Here is an 18,628-nt window from a genome sequence, read left to right as displayed (position 1 = left end):
GCCGCGTCTCAGATTTCGGACGTCACCTACAAGATATGAAATGCGTTGTCAGCTGTCTAACGACGAAACAAACGATGGACGAACTATCCTGTTGTCATATACACACATCAGACTGAACCCTGTAGAAAAATATGGTTTTCTTTCCTTGTTATTTTTTCTTTTCTTTCTTCCTTTCTTTTTTGCGAATGGCGTGCTAGCTTGTTAAAGAGTGCCTGTTGCCTCCATGGTTCGACAAGCTTATTCTTCATGTTGACCGGCTCTTTTATAATGATGACACTACTGAAGCGTCACACAATATAATGGTGATGACGATCTAATAGTGGCGCATACATACTAAAGGGGATGGGCCAAGAATCAGGTGGCGCTTGCAAAAGAATTATCTTAACACACATTTGAAGCGCAATGTGAAACGAATAAGAGGAGAAAATCAAAAGTCTGACTGAGCAGTGAGACGTGGATGCAATGCTTCTTGCTTTGTTTTGTTTTGTTTTAAATTAGGGTAAAAAGAAAACTACCTTAAGGAGATTGAGAAGGAAACCAATAAAAAACGGTATTAACAACGTTATCGGTAGGATCCACAATGACAGTTTTCAATGGCATTGCATACTATCCTGTTGTGTGATGCAGTACAGATATTCTAAAAAATGACAGCACAGGTACATTCCAGGGCAGGCCAAGCTAGCGCAGAATATTCTACATTTCTCTACACTGCTCGTCCTGCACCATCTTCTTCCTCATCGCGTGCCACGGTAGCCATCATCAACGTCTACTTTCGGAACGCGGCCGACCTCGCGGACTTCTGTCACGTTCGGTTGCTCCGATAGAACTCAGCGACGCTCTGCACTTACTTCGCAGCGTCTTTGTCTTTTGCAAAGCATCGTTTCTGGCATTGCCTTCTTCGGATCGAGCAGGGCGGCGTTCCGCTTCAGTAACGCCGGCGATGTCGATCCTCGATTCTAGGCACGGACACCGCGCCTACGCGAGCGGACGGTGATCGGCTGTGCAGGTACGTCTCGTGCATAGAATACTGGGGGTGTCTCAGTGTCTGAATGGACTGCCTCGAGTACCTTTGCAGGATGTGGCCGGCAGGGTCGGCACTAAGAAACATATATGTAAACATTTTACGCGAAAAGTAAATTAGAGGTATAAATCTTGGAAGAAGATATAGATAGCCTTTCGTAGATTGTCTGAGCCTCCAGGTCACATCTTGTCATATATTGTAGGTTATTTCACAATGCAGTTGCGAGAATTGGCCCTCATCTAGATTCGGCATAACAGAGATAATAAATGCTTCGAGTTACTCCTCACTGCTTCTCTAAGCTTCAGGTAGCTGGGCACGGACAATATGCACGCGCGTGGTGAGCAAGCCCATTGCACAGTGGTGGCAATACGTGCTTCGGCGATCAAACGACGCTGGCAAGCGAGGGAAGTTACCGTTTCGAAGCATTATGCATTTCACATGTCTGTCGCAGGTTAGTTACGTCAACATATCCTATACAAGAGAAGGCATGCACGCTCCGACAGCGACATCGTTAGAAAGCCAGCCTATAAGGAGCATGCTTTGAAAAAAAAAGAAAAAAAGAAGGACCCCACTAATCGTTGCCTGCGGCTCTAGCGCTTATACATTATATATACGCTGTTGGCCTTGCCCTGTGACGTCACGGCCTCCTCCTGTGCACGAAATGCTGGCTCAGTGGGAACAAATCTCTTGTGTTCGACGGAAACTGGCCGCGTACGTCGCCGCTTTCCATTTGTACTGGATAACAACATGAAATCCAACGCGATTTTTTTTATTTCTCATGACAATGCATCGGAAAAGGACCGGAATGAAAAGCCACAACACGTGGCTGGAAAGTCTTAGACGCCCGACAATAGGCACGGCAAACGGCAGCACAGCGCGAGTGTACCAGCACTTCTTTAAAAAAAGAGAGAGAAACATTTCTGTGCTTATATCACTCAAACGAGGTCACGACCTGCAATCGAGTTGGTCGCTGTGATTCATTTCGTCTTACAGCCCCGAGTACGGGTCGAGCTGAAAGCAAGAGAGAAACGTGGCTGTTCATGTCGCTTGTCGCTTCTCTCATTGGCGTCACTGGTCCCGTGTTTTGCGCCATATCCCAGATAAGACTTTTATGCCAGCTTGTAGCTATATTTTACGTCTACATAAAGCACAAGCTCTAGCTAATAGCGGATATGAAGCAACGTGGCGCGCGGACTTTTCCATCGCGAGACACCGTATCACAGCGGCACGTCCATACTTGCTGTTGTAACGGGCGCACGCGAACGGAGTATTATACCGATTCGAGGGGACCGGCGGGAAGGTGTAATGGCGGCCGGCCTTGTCTTGGAACCACAACCTGCCACGCGCCACGCGTCAAGGGAAATTGTTACGATGCTGCCTCTAGAGAGATAAGGCCCATACAAGGACAACGCTTGTGGGCACCTCGGGGCACAGAGCGCCAGTCCGTTTCAGCGCAACGTACTCTTTCTTCCGCCTTCCGTATAGTTAGTGTACAGTTGCTCGTGGTTCTTGGCCTTGATGCTGGTAGACTTTGCTTCATTCTACTACTGGCGAGCTACCTTAGCATAGCTCATTAATCTTCGTTGACAGACAACTCCGCAAGGTTGACAAACGTCACGCAAGCAGGAACGAGTACTTCGAGAATTACAACCGATGATTGTAGCTTGAAGGTATGGGAAGATAGCCTAAATAATCATGTTTCCAAGAGCAGTTATAATAGTAATGTCGAGCAGGAATGCCGAAAGCATAACATTTTCGGAAACTGTGTCATCCATGCACTAAACGTTCTTTCTTTGTTCTGCGCAACCGGTGAAATCTGAACGCATTAGACGGCATAAAAGTATACAGTCCACAGGCGTTCAGAACATCCCATTAAGATCTGGTAAAGTTATGAACATTAAAATGGTTTGTTCATAATTAATCAAGTATGTCTAATTTCTGGTAAGTCAAGTGTATTCAGGAGCTTAACTTGAATGCAGCGTTCATATTTTTGAAGTCTCACCGCAGCGGTTGCCCTAATGGGCTTATCATTCCAACGCCGCTGTCGCGTGGATCCCAGTGAAGATGTAAACTCGCCGTGGGTTCTACGATTCAAGAGACCGGCGCGCCACTAGGTTCCAATTACTCATTTACATGTTGTCAAGTCACTTGCAGTAGACAACTTAGCAAGTGGTGCAAGCGTAGCACAGCGTCGCTCACCTTGCCGGTTCCAGCATTCCAGTGTTTCTTGCGCACAAGTATTTCTAAATTGAGCTGTTATGGCCAAAGACATCTGCATAAAATCCGTGTTGAATGGAGTATGACGCTGTAAACACGCAAGCACGCCATCGTGCTACGAGTGAGTATGAACGAGTACCCGCAGCAAGGACATTCATGCTCACCGTGCATGTGTCGTTAAGTGTCGCTGTGTAACGTGCATGTTCACGGTCCTCCCGCTCTCGTACCTTCGCTAGATTTCGTAAGAGACCTCAGACCTCCTTGGCTCGGGACTAACAAAAGCAGGCCGTATAAACCGGGGCAAGTTTTTTGGTGACATTATTTAAAGTTTAGGTTATAAATAGATACGAGAGACCTGCTGAAGGCATCTAAAGAAGTGGTCCATTCGCAGCCAGTAGTCAGTCAAATTTTCCGGGTGCGATCGCATGCAGCTTGAGGAAACATCATCCCTTTACAGGTAGGGAGACTTTTCGTGGACACCGAAGAGGGACAGTAAACCAGGTCAGGCTGGTAGAGTGTCTTTTCGATAGTAAATTTTTTACTCATCTGCAGGGAAAATGTTTATCGTTGCCGGAGATGATGTAGCCCGAACTTGTGTCTCTAAGTATCACACGGTAACCTCAACGCCCGTACGTATGTCGGTGTGACGACAATAAATCAATTCAAATACCAGAAAATATCCTGGCTGGGCTGTTGTCTCAGTCTTTTTCTCGTATTTTGGACGCTTTCGACATAGAAGTTCTGCAGACTTGCTAGTTTTAGAATGCGATGTGTATAGTTCACTTTTAACGATCGACTATTGGTTCGTCGCCGATAAACGGATGTGCCGGACTGACGCTGTCGAAATCTGTCACGGCGGTCTGGTGCGGTGTATTCTACAGTGCGGCCTCAGTGTATCGATGCTTGCTACCACTGCCTCCGTTTACAGCGAGGGTGGTCACCCTGCTGATTGAGAGGCGTTACTAGCCCAGCTTGCATCTCGCAGCATGCAAGCAGCGCACCTGGTGAGCCGGTTCACGGTCTGGGACTACGCGGTGTTCGGCGGCATGCTCTGCGTCTCGGCCTCCATCGGCATCTACTACGCGGTCAGCGGCGTCCGCAAGGGGGCCACCACCGACGACTTCCTGATGGGCGGCCGCAGCATGAGCGTCTTTCCCGTGGCGCTCTCCATCCTGGCCAGCTTCATGTCGGCCATCACGCTGCTCGGCACGGCCTCCGAGATGTACATCTACGGCACGCAGTACCTGTTCATCATCTTCTCGTACTGCCTCGTCATCCCGGCCACGGCGTACCTTTACATGCCCGTCTTCTACGGCCTGCACGTCACCAGCGCCTACGAGGTGAGCGAGGCTTCCCTACGCGAATAACTGGCGTGACTGGGAAGCTTGACCCTTGTCTCGTGTCTCACGCGCCAAGTCACATCGCAGGTGAATAATTGATTAATTTGCAGTCACCTGCTGCGTCATCAAGGCATTGACGGCAGGGAAAGTAACCACGGAGGCAACAGAACCTTATGCTGAACTCATTTTCTAGGGAACGCAAACATTTTATGTTAGCTCTGTCCTGTGTCTCTGTCATGTCCCTGTCTTTTTTTAATTGTGCTAAAGGCTTTGCCATTATGAGTAAATCTTACGTTAGGCTTTCAATTTCAAAACTAAGCTGTTTGTACTTATATTTCAATCATAGTCAGCGCTACGCGAACGATTATATATGTGGAGGTCTCAAAGTTAAAGAGCAATTGCCAAGATTTTCTGTACAAATAGAGTAAATAAAGAATTTGCGACAATACAGATAGGCAACTTGACCATTACGAATCTTTGACGGTCAACGGTTTGCGCTGCAAAAGTTTCCCGATGTTGTAATGCAACAGTTCAGACGACATCACGTGAATGCATATTGCAGTGTGTCGGCGTCCTTATTGCACAATCGAATTGCTTGGGAATCGGCGATGTGGTAATTAAATATTAAGTGCTCGTCGGTCATAACTCGACAATGCCCTATGAGTAGATGCCGTAACTTGTATATTTTCCTTTTGCGAATTTTTCTGCTTTAACGATAACTTAAATGCAGCCTCACGCATGGTCTTTCCGTGATGTGGCGCTCCCGGCGAGGAGTCGCCTCCCGTCAGGCGCACGGACGCGTCACTTGCATTGCAAACAAAGATGTTTCTCGCGACGCCAATGTTTGCCTTCAGTGGTCCGGATTCTGCTTTCTATTGTTATCAGACTTCGAATTAGCTGTTTCTTACCCACACATCGCACAGAGGACAAAGAGTTCACGCAACTAAATACATGCATTCCGAACATCTGCACCTGCCGCGATTCCCTCTTTATAAGCCCACAATACATAGAAGCTAGCTGATATAAGATCTTGCAAACGTATTCGGGGAACCTAATACGCGAATACATGTTGGCACTACACACTCAATAACACTACAAATGTTCAAGAACTTATCCGCAGCAACTTACGAGGCACGCTGCCGAAACGGGCTTTCTTTGAGGAAGCGAAATTTCCGCATAAGAGGAACAGGAAAACCGACGAGGAGGTTTCTGTTTACAATATTTACGCAAAGAATAATGAAAAGCAAGTAGCAGCAACAGCACCTAGCTGTCAAGTTAACACAGAGATTTTCAGCACGTCAGAACGATCGTATATACGTCCATTCCTTTCGTCTACATCTGCAGTTATTCTTTCTTGCTTATTTTCGTTTGTATTCCCGAGAATTGTATTGCGACTGCGGTGGTAGCGGAGCCGTCAATTGCTTAAAAGCGCGAAATGTTCAAACCATGTCTGACTGATCGAAGAAAGCACCACTGTAGGTTAAATGAGGCATACAATTCCCAACTCCCTAGCGTTTAGGCCCGCAGCGTTTAAACCCGCAAAGGGCGGACAAATCAGCGGATTTCTTAGGCATGTAGGGACTTCTGGGCCGTACTTCTAGGCGACAAGGAAGCCTAGCCGCCTTCGAGATTTTCTTACTGAGCTATGTGGAATGCTCGGTTGTGGTAGTCGGAAGTTCAAATACCCCCTCCCCCATCCCCCGGCGTTTTTTTTCTTTTTTTTTTTTTACAATGGTCTATCCGAATTTGACATTCTCCAGTGCACTACATCTACAGGCTTGGAACTACGCCTGACACCGGCGAAAGAGGGCGAGAGCGAGTGGAGCTATACTAATCCAGGTACAACAAAAATAGGAAGGCCCACTAAACTTGAACAAATACACTCCCTAGCAAGAACAGGAATTGGCCTCCCTGGAACAGTATTCGGCCACTACCTCCCTGATGATATCTACAATCAACGCACGGCCCTCAGTCCCCAGCAGCTACGGAGCACCTGACCAAGGCGGCGGTCAGATCTGTAACGCAGCAGAGGGTGCTAAGAATCTCTGGATCCGGACAGGCGGCCAGTGGAAACTGACCCTGACAACCTTTAACAGCCGAATTCTGTCGAGTGAGGCTAGCTTAGTTTAGGACTCCTTGAACTGTCAGACGTTGTTTGGGATATTATCGGCCTTAGTGAGATTAGAAGAACTGGTGAGGCTTATACATTGTTAAATAATGGCCATGTCCTCTGCTATAGAGGTCTCCCTGATAAGAAGCAGTACGGGGCAAGATTCTTAATCCATACGGCATAGTGGGAAACATTGGCGAATTCAACAACATTAACGAGAGGGTAGTAGTAGTCGTAATCAAACTTAATAAGAGGTATACATTAAAGGTAGTACAAGCCTACGCTCCAACATCCAGTCACGACGATGAGGAATTAAGTGGATCAGTTTTATGAAGATGTTGAATTAGCGATGAGAAAAGTGCAAACTCGGTATACAGTAGTAATGGGTGACTTCAATGCAAATGTGGGGGGAAAAGCAGGTGGGTGAACAGCCAAGTGGCAACTACGGCGTCGATTCTAGAAACGCTAGAGGAGAGATGCTGGTAGAATGCACAGAAAGGAATAACCTGAGAATAATGAACACCTTTTTTAGGAAACGTAGCTACAGAAAGTGGACCTGGAAAAGCGCTAATGGTGAAACAAGAAATGAAATTGATTTCATACTTTCTGCCGATCCCAGCCTAATGCAGGATGTAGAAATGATAGGTACGGTAAAGTGCAGTGATCATAGGTTAGGGAGGGGTAGGATTCACCTCAATTTCAACAAAGAAAGAGTAAGATTGGTCAAGAAGGAACAGGTCAACTTAGAGGCCGTAAGGGTAGAAGCAGACAACTTTAGGCTCGTAATTGCAAATAAATATGCAGCCTTAGAACATAGAGATGATTATGATGACATAGAGGTAATGAATGAAACCGTAATGAGGGTGGCTTCAGGGGCAGCAATTGAAATGGGAAGCAAAACACCAAGGCAACCAGCAGGCAAGCTCTCCCAAGTACCAAAGGAGCTATAAAGAGACGACAAAGAATGAGTCTCCAACTCAAGAGATAAGATAGAATTTGCGGAACAGCCAAAACTGGTCAACAAGGCTGAAATAAGTGATATTCGAAATTATAAGGTGAGAAAGAGTCAAGCAGCCGTAAAAAATGGACGCAGCCCGAAATCAGTGAGAACGAAAGTTGGCATAGGACAAACCAAGATGGACGCGGTGACAGATAAGCAGGGTAATAGCATCAGCAATCTCGAAGGTATAATAAAAGCAGCGGAATAATTCTATACTGACCTGTACAGTACCCAGAGGAGCCACGATACCTCCATTAGAAGCAGTAATGAACATGACACAGAAGCTCCTATAACAAGAGATGAGGTCAGAATGCCCTTGCAAGAGAGAGAGAGAGAGAAAATAATGCAGAGAAAGGCAGGGAGGTTAACCAGAGGGCAAGACATGAAACGGGGGAAAGCGGCAGGAGAAGATGGAATAACAGTCGATTTAATCAAAGATGGAGGAGACATAATGCTAGAAAAACTGGTGGCTCTCTATACGAAGTGTCTATCGACTGCAAGGGTCCCAGAAAACTGGAAGAATGCAAACATTATACTAATACACAAAAAGGGAGACGTTAAAGAACTGAAAAATTATAGGCCCATTAGCTTACTCCCAGTATTATATAAAATATTTACCACAATAATCTCCAATAGAATAAGGGCAACACTGGACTTTAGTCAACCAAGGGAATAGGCCGTCTTCAGGAAGGGATACTCTACAATGGATCACATCCATGTCATTAATCAGGTTATCGAGAAATCCGCCGAGTACAATAAGCCTCTCTATATGGCTTTCATAGATTATGAAAAAGCATTTGATTCAGTATAGATACCAGCAGTCATAGAGGCAATGCGTAATTAAGGAGTGCAGACCGCTTAATTAAATACCCTGGAAAATATCTACAGGAATTCCACAGCCACCTTAATTCTACACGAGGAAAGTAGGAAGGTACCTATAAAGAAAGGGGTCAGACAAGAAGACACAATCTCTCTGATGCTATTCATTGCGTGCTCGGAAGAAGTATTCATGCTATTAAACTGGGATGGTTTAGGAGTAAGGATCGACGGCGAGTACCTCAGCGACCTTCGGTTTGCCGATGACATAGTTCTATTCAGCAACACTGCAGACGAGCTACAACAAACGATTGAGGACCTTAATAGGGAGACTATAAGAGTGGGGTTAAAGACTAATATGCAGAAGAAAAAGGTAATGATGAATAACCGGGGAAGCGAACAAGAGTTCAGGATTGCAAGACAGCCTGTAGAGTCTGTGAAGGAGTAGGTTTACTTAGTCGAAAAATTAATCTGCAGAAAACTAAAGTAATGTTTAACAGTCTCGGAAGAGAACAGCAGTTTACGATAAGTACCGAGGCACTGGAAGTGGTAAGGGAATACATTTACTTAGGGCAGGTAGTGACCGCGGAACCGGATCATGAGACTGAAATAATCAGAATAAGAATGGGCTGGGGTGTGTTTGGCAGGCATTCTCAGATCATGAACATCAGATTGCCATTATCCCTCAAGAGAAAAGTGTATAACAGCTGTGTCTTACCAGTACTCACCTACGGGGCAGAAACCTGGAGGCTTACGAAAAGGGTTCCACTTAAATGGAGGACGACGCAACGAGCTATGGAAAGAAGAATGATGGGCGTAACGTTAAGGGATAAGAAAAGAGCAGATTGGGTGAGGGAACAAACGCGATTCAATGACATCTTAGTTGAAATCAAGAAAAAGAAATGGGCATGGGCAGGGCATGTAATGAGGAGGAAAGATAACCGATGGTCATTAAGGGTTACTGACTGGATTCTAGGAGAAGGGAAGCGTAGATGCAGGGGGTGGCAGAAAATTAGGTGGGCGGATGAGATTAATAAGTTTGCAGGCACAACATGGCCACAATTAGCACATGACCGGGGTAGTTGGAGAAGTATGGGAGAGGCTTTTGCCCTGCAGTGGGCGTAGCCAGGCTGATGATGATGGTGATGATGACGTTTACCGAGGTCAACTAATCACAAGGAACCCTGACCATGATAAGGAAATTCATAGAAGAATAAAAATGGACTGGATTGCATATGGTAGACGTCGTGAGCTACTGACTAAGCGTACCGTTATCATTGAAAAGGAAGTTTTACAATCAGTGCTTTTTACCGGTGCTGACATAGGAGGCCGAGACTTGGAGAGTGACAAAGCAGCTTATGAGCAAGTTAAGGCCCGCGCAAAGAGCGATGGAACGAAGAATGCTAGGCATAACTTTAAGAGACAGAAAGATAGCGGTTTGGATAAGAAAGCGAACGAGTGTAGACGATATTCCAATTGACATTAAGAGAAAAAAAAGCGTGCTGGGCAGGTCATGTAATACGCAGATTAGATAACCGTTGGGCCATTAGGGTGACAGAATGGGTACCAAAAGAAGGGAAATACAGTAGAGGACGGCAGAAGGCTAGGTGGTGCGACAAAATTAAGAAATTGTGGGTGCTAGTTGAATCGGTTGGCACAGGACAGGGGTAATTGGCGATCGCAGGGAGATGCTTTCGTCCTACAGTGGACATAAAATAGGCTGATGATGAGAATTCACCTTTTCCGTGGTGTTTTGATAAATCTTCGCGCCTCGAGGTCGATGCTCGCGTCCCCTTCGAAGCGACAAGCGTGCCCACAACTATATCAAAACAAAACGCACACCACGCTCATTAAAATTAAATTATGTTGTTTTACGCGCCAAAACAACGATCTGATTGTGAGGTACGCCGTAATGGGGTGGACTCCGGAATAATTTGGACCACATGTGGTTCCTTAACATGCACCTAAATCTAAGACACGCGTATTTTCGCGATTCGCTCCCATATGAACGCGGCCGCCGTGGCCGGGATTCAATCTCGCGACCTCGTGCTTAGCAGCCCAACTGCATAGCCGCTAAGCAACCACGCCGGGTGCCACACTCATTGCTTCTGTAGTATTTAGCTCGCGACATGCACACTCACTACCAATTTTCCTTTCCCAATACGTATGTTCAATCTGGATGCACGGTTTATCAAAATTAAATAGAAATTTATTTCTGGGTTCTTAAGTGCCAAACCGACGATATGATTATCGATATTATTACCACCCAGGATTATTTACCATGCACCCCATGCACGGTACTCGAGTGTTCGCGCATTTATTTCCCATCGAAATGCTGCCGCCGCGAACGGGATTTCATACCGCACACTCCATAGTTTAGTCAAATATATATTCTGTATTGTGACTCTCTACAAGTTTTACGAACTGTTTTGTTCTAATCTATGAAATGTACATCTACCCGTAATCCATAGCAAGGACTTGAAGATCAAAGCTGACAGTGTTTCCGACACGCGTAACAAAAGACAGAGAAAAGGCGATGGAGAGGAGAAAAGAAAGAAAAGGTGCACAGGTGGTTTCCGTACACCATTGACAAGCAGCGAAGGCTTGCGAAACAAGGCCGCTCGCGAGGCCCATGGCGTCAAAATGCAATCTACGCTCCACTGCCGAACAAAAACATTGAAAACGTTTCCGTTTGGCCCATTTTCTCGGTTTGTCGCCTTCATCCTGAGCTTCCGTCGTGCGCACGCTGAATATGGAGTGAAGCACTCCCACCAGCAAAAGCTACACAACAACTCCGGAAAGAAAGTGTTTGCTTTTATTGTTTTATGCAGCAGTGACGTGGAGAGAAGGCGTCACGTCGTTGGGCCGTAGCTCCCAAATGCGTACCGACTTCCCCAGCTTGGCTGTTACGTTGAACGACTCGCATCACCGAGTGAGCTCGCCCGTTCCATTACCGGTCGCGGCGGCCATAGTCTTGACGTGGCGGATTAAGAAAAAGGCTATCTGCGTGCTCAGGCTCAGGAGCACGAATAAGTCTTAGTACAAGGGTTAGCAGCACAGCGCAGGTCAAACTTGAGAACCAATCAAAGACGACGAGGGCAGGTAAAGTCGCTTCTTCAACACGACATTGCATGAAAATATCTCGTTGAGGCTAAAGCTACGGGAAAAAAAAATCCTGGAAGATCCTTAAGCTTCACCTTTAGGAGTGGAACGCGATAGCATCCAAAGATCCCTGACTGCTCCTCACGCTTCTCGGCAACTGCAACTTATGTAACCGTAATGTTTACCGGGAAACGGTGGCGGCGAATGCAGTGCACGAAGGCCAGCTTTCTGGTAGAAACGCGGCCTCATGCGTGGACCGATCCCGGAGGTAGTGCACAGCCGTGCCAAAAAAATTACATCATTTTCAGGTTACAGATATTGTTGCGCACTTTACATTGAATTCCGGCCACGGAGGCCGCATATCGATGGGGGCGAAATGCGAAAACACCCGTGTACTTAGATTTAGGTGTACTTAAAGTACCCCAGGAGGTCGAAATTTCCGGAGTCCTCCACCACGGCGTGCCTCATAATCAGAAAGTAGTTTTGGCACGTAAGACCCCATAATTTATTTCTTTTTTTTTTCGCACCTTTAATATTTCACACTGGGAAGGTTTAACATAAAAGGCATGCGCTGTCGGTGTTTTTTTTTTTTTATTGCATTTGCTTGTAGCCCGGCCATTCTCAAAATTGCGAGGAATAATTTTGTCAAGAATGTAATATAAAGGTATGATCAACTTTAGTGACAGAATGGTGTGGTAATTTAACCCGCACATACCGCATGTCATTTAAGCAAAGCGTGGCATGTACATATACCTAAATATATACGGAAATTTTCCCTCATCGATAACTCCGCCGACGCCGACACCGGATTTTCTGCCACACGGGGACCTTAACGCGGTCGCGTTAAAGAAACTTTACTAGGTTAACCTTTAAAGCGTTCTACCTTATTATATACTCCGTTTCAGACATTAAGTGCAAGGAGGTGGAGTCTAGAGGTACTTATTGCAGCGGCTGCGTTCGCGCTTAGAAATAGTTCGATGACCGCCATCGTGCAAACCTGTTCTTTATATAGGCTCGTAATGAAGAAAAAAGCTTTACTCCTTATGAACAAACAGGCCGTGGTATGCGGCTGCTTATGCGTTGTTTTAGGTCAATTTGCTTTCCGTTGTTTCCTTCTCAGATTATTTGTTTGCAGCCTGTCGCGACAGCCTCGCTCGCGCGAGCAAGCGCTGTTGACCCGCCGCGACGCACGGACGGAACGCGCGTAGGGATAACTGTTCTTGACCGAACTTCTTGCGCAGCTTCGACAGCGTTGCACCTGATGTCTGAAACGGAGTACACATCGCAATCAATCACTGTTGATGTTCGAGCAGTCTATAATCAGTCCTCGACTATGGAGTCTCCGATGACTCAGCTATATATATCTCAGCCAGCATCAGTAAAGGTTTAAACGTATGCCGAAGCACTCTAGGAGAACCAGAATAAGAGCATGTTGCTAGCGGTTATATGGAGCAACTCACATAATTTTTGTATTCTGTTTACCTGCATACTTACCAATTTGGCGAACTTCGCAAGTATTGATTTTAGCGCAAAACTTTGAATGACAAAGTTGGAAATCGTCTTAGGATCCATCTAATTCAGCACCTTCTAACTTCCCACATGTTAAATAATTATTAATGCGAAAGCATTATATGGCTCATGATGCAAAAAACTCGGCGTTGTAGGCGTTGGCGTGACCTTTCACGATGGTTCAAAAAGGCTGCGAACCCACGGCCTTTGGTGGAAGTGGAACCGACGACCTTTGGTGTTTTAAGGTGATGTTCAGTCAGAGGTAAGTAAGGTAGAGTTCACTAATCGAACGCGCGACCTTTGGTGGGAGTCTAACCCACGACCTTGCATTGTGCGTACCTGGTCAGGAAGACCCTTGATCTCGTGACGTCGCGGCGCTTCTGCTGGCGCGGCCGCTCGAATCACGTGGCTCCGCCAGTGGCGCCACCGGTGGCCGCCGCGCTTCTGCGGACATGGCCGCAATGCTGCCGCAATGCTGCCGCATTCATCCACGTAGATATAACTATAAGTGCCCCTTCAATTATTTTTTCTGCGTCTGACGGGAAGCCTGCGAAATATGAAACTATGCAAATCATGGACGATGATTGTCAATGTAGATGAATCGCCGGAACGTGCCCACGAAAAAGCGAACGAGTGAGAAAGAGAGGGAGAGAGAGCGAACAAAAGAACATTTTTCTTGCTGAGTACAACCACCGACCATCTACCACACACCTCCGACCAACGGCGAAAACGGTCGAAAGAGGCAAAGAAAGCTATTAGCTTTAAAACACTCCGACAGAACTCATCTCATGATAAACCTCGACGTTCATGTGATCAGCATTGTAGCATTGTAGCAACTAACCGCACTGCCATCGCAGAAACGCGTCATGTATGAGATAAGCACCCGATAAATATTAAAGGATTTTTCCGTGTCATTGAAGAGCGGCACGCACCGTTACCCAAGTTGGCGTCAAAGAGTTTCATTCAAGTTCCCCACATGCCCATTACCTTTTTCATGCCAACATGGGTAACGATAAGAGGGGACACATAGATACCGGCATAGATACTGGAAAGTGCGCGAAGCATCCTAACCATGCCAATCACATTAAAAGCCCGTTATATGCCCGCTTGCTTGCAGCCATTGCAGTGCTGTTAAACGGGCCACTTGTGAACGAACGGCGAATTTAACTCATCCTGCGGCCGCATTAAAAGGCATAGGGCAAAAACCGGACAATCTGCTTATCGCTGTTATAAACCGCCGCGAGAGAAGCACATCACTGGCGTAAATCGCGCAGCCAACGACTGCGTCGCTGGAATAGCATTAAAAGCAAGAGATGTGCCCGCTTGCGCGCAGCCATTCCGGTGTTCTTAAACGGGCCGCGTACGATAGAACTGTGCATTTACCTTATCGTGCGGCCGCATTAAATCCGGTAGGGCAAAAACCGGACAATCTGCTTATCGCTGTTATGAACCGCCGCGAGAGAATCACATCACTGGCGTAAATCGCGGAGCCAACGACTGTGTCGCTGCAATAGCATTAAAAGCAAGAGATGTGCCCGCTTGCGCGCAGCCATTCCGGTGTTCTTAAACGGGCCGCGTGCGATAGAACTGTGCATTTACCTTATCGTGCGGCCGCATTAAATCCGGTAGGGCAAAAACCGGACAATCTGCTTATCGCTGTTATGAACCGCCGCGAGAGAAGCACATCACTGGCGTAAATCGCGCAGCCAACGACTGCGTCGCTGGAATAGCATTAAAAGCAAGAGATGTGCCCGCTTGCGCGCAGCCATTCCGGTGTTCTTAAACGGGCCGCGTACGATAGAACTGTGCATTTACCTTATCGTGCGGCCGCATTAAATCCGGTAGGGCAAAAACCGGACAATCTGCTTATCGCTGTTATGAACCGCCGCGAGAGAATCACATCACTGGCGTAAATCGCGCAGCCAACGACTGCGTCGCTGGAATAGCATTAAAAGCAAGAGATGTGCCCGCTTGCGCGCAGCCATTCCGGTGTTCTTAAACGGGCCGCGTGCGATAGAACTGTGCATTTACCTTATCGTGCGGCCGCATTAAATTCGGTAGGGCAAAAGCCGGACAATCTGTTTATCGCTGTTATGAACCGCCGCGAGAGAATCACATCACTGGCGTAAATCGCGCAGCCAACGACTGTGTCGCTGCAATAGCATTAAAAGCAAGAGATGTGCCCGCTTGCGCGCAGCTATTCCGGTGTTCTTAAACGGGCCGCGTACGATAGAACTGTGCATTTACCTTATCGTGCGGCCGCATTAAATTCGGTAGGGCAAAAACCGGACAATCTGCTTATCGCTGTTATGAACCGCCGCGAGAGAAGCACATCACTGGCGTAAATCGCGCAGCCAACGACTGTGTCGCTGCAATAGCATTAAAAGCAAGAGATGTGCCCGCTTGCGCGCAGCCATTCCGGTGTTCTTAAACGGGCCGCGTACGATAGAACTGTGCATTTACCTTATCGTGCGGCCGCATTAAATTCGGTAGGGCAAAAGCCGGACAATCTGTTTATCGCTGTTATGAACCGCCGCGAGAGAAGCACATCACTGGCGTAAATCGCGCAGCCAACGACTGTGTCGCTGCAATAGCATTAAAAGCAAGAGATGTGCCCGCTTGCGCGCAGCTATTCCGGTGTTCTTAAAAGGGCCGCGTACGATAGAACTGTGCATTTACCTTATCGTGCGACCGCATTAAATTCGGTAGGGCAAAAACCGGACAATCTACTTATCGCTGTTATGAACCGCCGCGAGAGAAGCACATCACTGGCGTAAATCGCGCAGCCAACGACTGTGTCGCTGCAATAGCATTAAAAGCAAGAGATGTGCCCGCTTGCGCGCAGCCATTCCGGTGTTCTTAAACGGACCGCGTACGATAGAACTGTGCATTTACCTTATCGTGCGGCCGCATTAAATTCGGTAGGGCAAAAGCCGGACAATCTGTTTATCGCTGTTATGAACCACCGCGAGAAAAGCACATCACTGGCGTAAATCGCGCAGCCAACGACTGTGTCGCTGCAATAGCATTAAAAGTACGAGATACGCCCGCTTTTGCGCAGCCAGTGCATTGCTCTTAAACGGATCGCGTGTGATACAAAAGCGTATTTAACTTATCGTGATGCCGCTTAAATAGTGATAGGACAGAGACAAGACAGTCTGCTTGTCGTTATTATGAACCTTCACGAGAGAAGAACATCAATGCATGGCGTTAATCGCGTGACCAACGCCCGTGTCGCTGCAATAGCGTTAAAAGCACGAGATATGCCCGCTTGCGCGCAGCCATTGCAGTGCTGTTAAGCGGGTCGCGTATGAACGAACAGTGCATTTAATTTGTGGTGCCGCTTGAAAAGTGATAGAGCAGAGACAGCACAGCCTGCTTAGCGCTATCATGAACCCCACCCCCACCCCCTAAAGAAGCACATAACGGATGTTAATCGAGTCGGCACCGCGTATGTATGCGTCATAGCAATTTGCGAGCGGCAACACACAAGGCTAAATGCGCTGTTCGTTTATACGCGGCACGTTTGACAGCACTGTAACTGCGGCGTGCATGCTGGGTCACGTGCTTTTATTTTCACATTTCGTAGGCTTTGTTTAGGACGCAGGAGAAATGACTAAGTAAAAGCTAGAAGCTTAGACGCCGCTGCATTAGATATTTCCTAGAACGCTCCGCAACCTTTCTTGCTGTAGTTATGCCCTTGAGGTAGTACTAGTGAAGTTGGTGAAATAATCGTGGTAATTATGCAATTAGGCACAATACAAAAAATATTGTCTTGCACAGTGCAATATCTAACAGCTTCCGTTATGTCGCGTCCTCCTATAATGTTTGACTTCTCCAGTCTGTCTCGCCTCCTGTTGGTCCCGTATATCCCGCTTCACCAGTCAGATATTCATCGCCAACTGGCCGAAAATTCTACTCTTCTAAACCTCTTGTAGAATGCTTCGGCATATTTTTAAACCTTGGCTAAAGTTAGCTTCGACCACTTGGAGACCTCTGAGATGCAAGGTAACATCAGTTATTATATATAAAATATGGCGGCGAATGTAACAATACCTAAGAAAAAGAATAACAGTCGAACCCGAGATATCAATACTATAGAACGTCATGGGTGTCTGTTTACAATAGGGTCTCTAGGTTTACTAATAATGAATATGTGGTGCATAGAGCTATGCTTTTTTGAATATTAAAACTCTACACGGTCGCAATTATTTTCCCAATAGTTGCTAGTATGCTAGGCTATATAATTGATTTTCGTTGCACACTGCTTTCCCAGTTTTGTGATGGCCTTTAAATCAGTTCATTCTCTGACGTGTGTTGGTGCGCAGTATAAGATCGGACAGGTTCATTTCATGTTCAGAACTGAAATAACTGTACTTTCATGTGTATGGAGGCTTCTCTACGTGGATAACAACGATAATGTAAAGAATACTCTTGGATTCAGAGATAGTAAAGCCTCCCCGGTCCTCCACTCCTACCTCCCGTCACCCGGCCGCAGCGTACAGAGGTAATTCGGTGCTGTGTGGTGCAAACAGAAAAGCTTTGTAGTTCACGAGAAAAATTGGAAGATAGGGTCTCGGCTGAGTCAAATAAGCAACAGAAAAAACTTGCAGTCACAGTGTCTTTGACTGACCAGGAAGAGCGGTTGCTATTTTCAATTCATATTCGGGGCGAAATGGAGGGATAGTATAGAGCAAACTATACAACGCACATCCGGTGGCATTCCAACTCGCAACCTTCAGTGGTGCTCTGCCGATTGACCTGAACACTGGGTTGGCTTGCCCACAGCTGTCGAGTAGTCCTGTGGTTGGTCCTCACTTATCCGCACCATTCTTCAGTTATGTACGGTGGGAGACAAGCTCAGGGGAAGCAGTTGCTAATACTTTGCTGATTATAGGCCAAGTGAGTCATGCGAATCTAAACAGTGTGCTCAAAAATAATCTGACATTCTCTTTCTAATCATGATTTTGTGAAGTCGCCGCAAGAAAACACGAGACTTAAAGAGAGGGTCAACACGAAGCGGGTTCTGGAAATCTCGTGCTTTCTTGCGGTAACTTCCCAAAATCATGAATAACCAACTGGCCTACACCCACACTCTGCTCTTTCTAATCATTTATTATTCTCACCACGGCTGTTGATGTTTCAGGCGTGGCCGCGTGGCTTAGATAAGTTACGCTTTGTGTCTCAAGGTTGTGTTTTTGCCCCAGCTTATACTATGTTCCATGATACCGTACCACAAATGCAGTAAGGGCCTTACTCACTAAGGATATTCTACGAGTTCATGCACTATATCTCGGTCTACACTATCCGCTCTCAGGGATGCAGAAAATCACTTCCGCATGTTCCGTAGCCAACGAAACGACTGGCGTTTTGAACAACGTTTAACATAAAGGATCTGTGATAAGCAATATTTAGCTGCTTTGGGAGACGCATAACGAATTAGCTGTGCACCCTATACCACTCCCTGTCATGAAAGGGCCAGCGGACAACAACAGGGGTCCATCTTTCTTGCA

At 46.7% G+C, this 18,628-nt stretch overlaps 2 protein-coding genes across 2 annotated transcripts in view; one reads left to right on the top strand and one right to left on the bottom strand.

Annotated features, from left to right (window-relative positions):
- The window catches only part of LOC126542907 (phospholipid-transporting ATPase ABCA3-like), a 157,697-nt gene that overhangs the window by 96,201 nt on the left and 42,868 nt on the right, over positions 1 to 18,628 (bottom strand). The gene's annotated exons all lie outside the window — the stretch shown is intronic.
- LOC126542941 (sodium-coupled monocarboxylate transporter 1-like) overlaps positions 1 to 18,628 on the top strand; it is a 74,443-nt gene that overhangs the window by 13,253 nt on the left and 42,562 nt on the right. Inside the window, exon 2 of the mRNA XM_050190063.3 lies at positions 4,224 to 4,578. Within this exon, the coding sequence (XP_050046020.1) occupies positions 4,225 to 4,578 (354 nt within the window). The 5' untranslated portion in view covers position 4,224. The remainder of the gene's footprint in view (positions 1 to 4,223; positions 4,579 to 18,628) is intronic.

This window comes from Dermacentor andersoni, chromosome 2 (assembly GCF_023375885.2).
Source record: "Dermacentor andersoni chromosome 2, qqDerAnde1_hic_scaffold, whole genome shotgun sequence".
In the NCBI taxonomy this organism is placed as follows: Eukaryota; Metazoa; Arthropoda; class Arachnida; order Ixodida; family Ixodidae; genus Dermacentor; species Dermacentor andersoni.
This window is presented reverse-complemented; position numbering and strand designations above follow the sequence as displayed.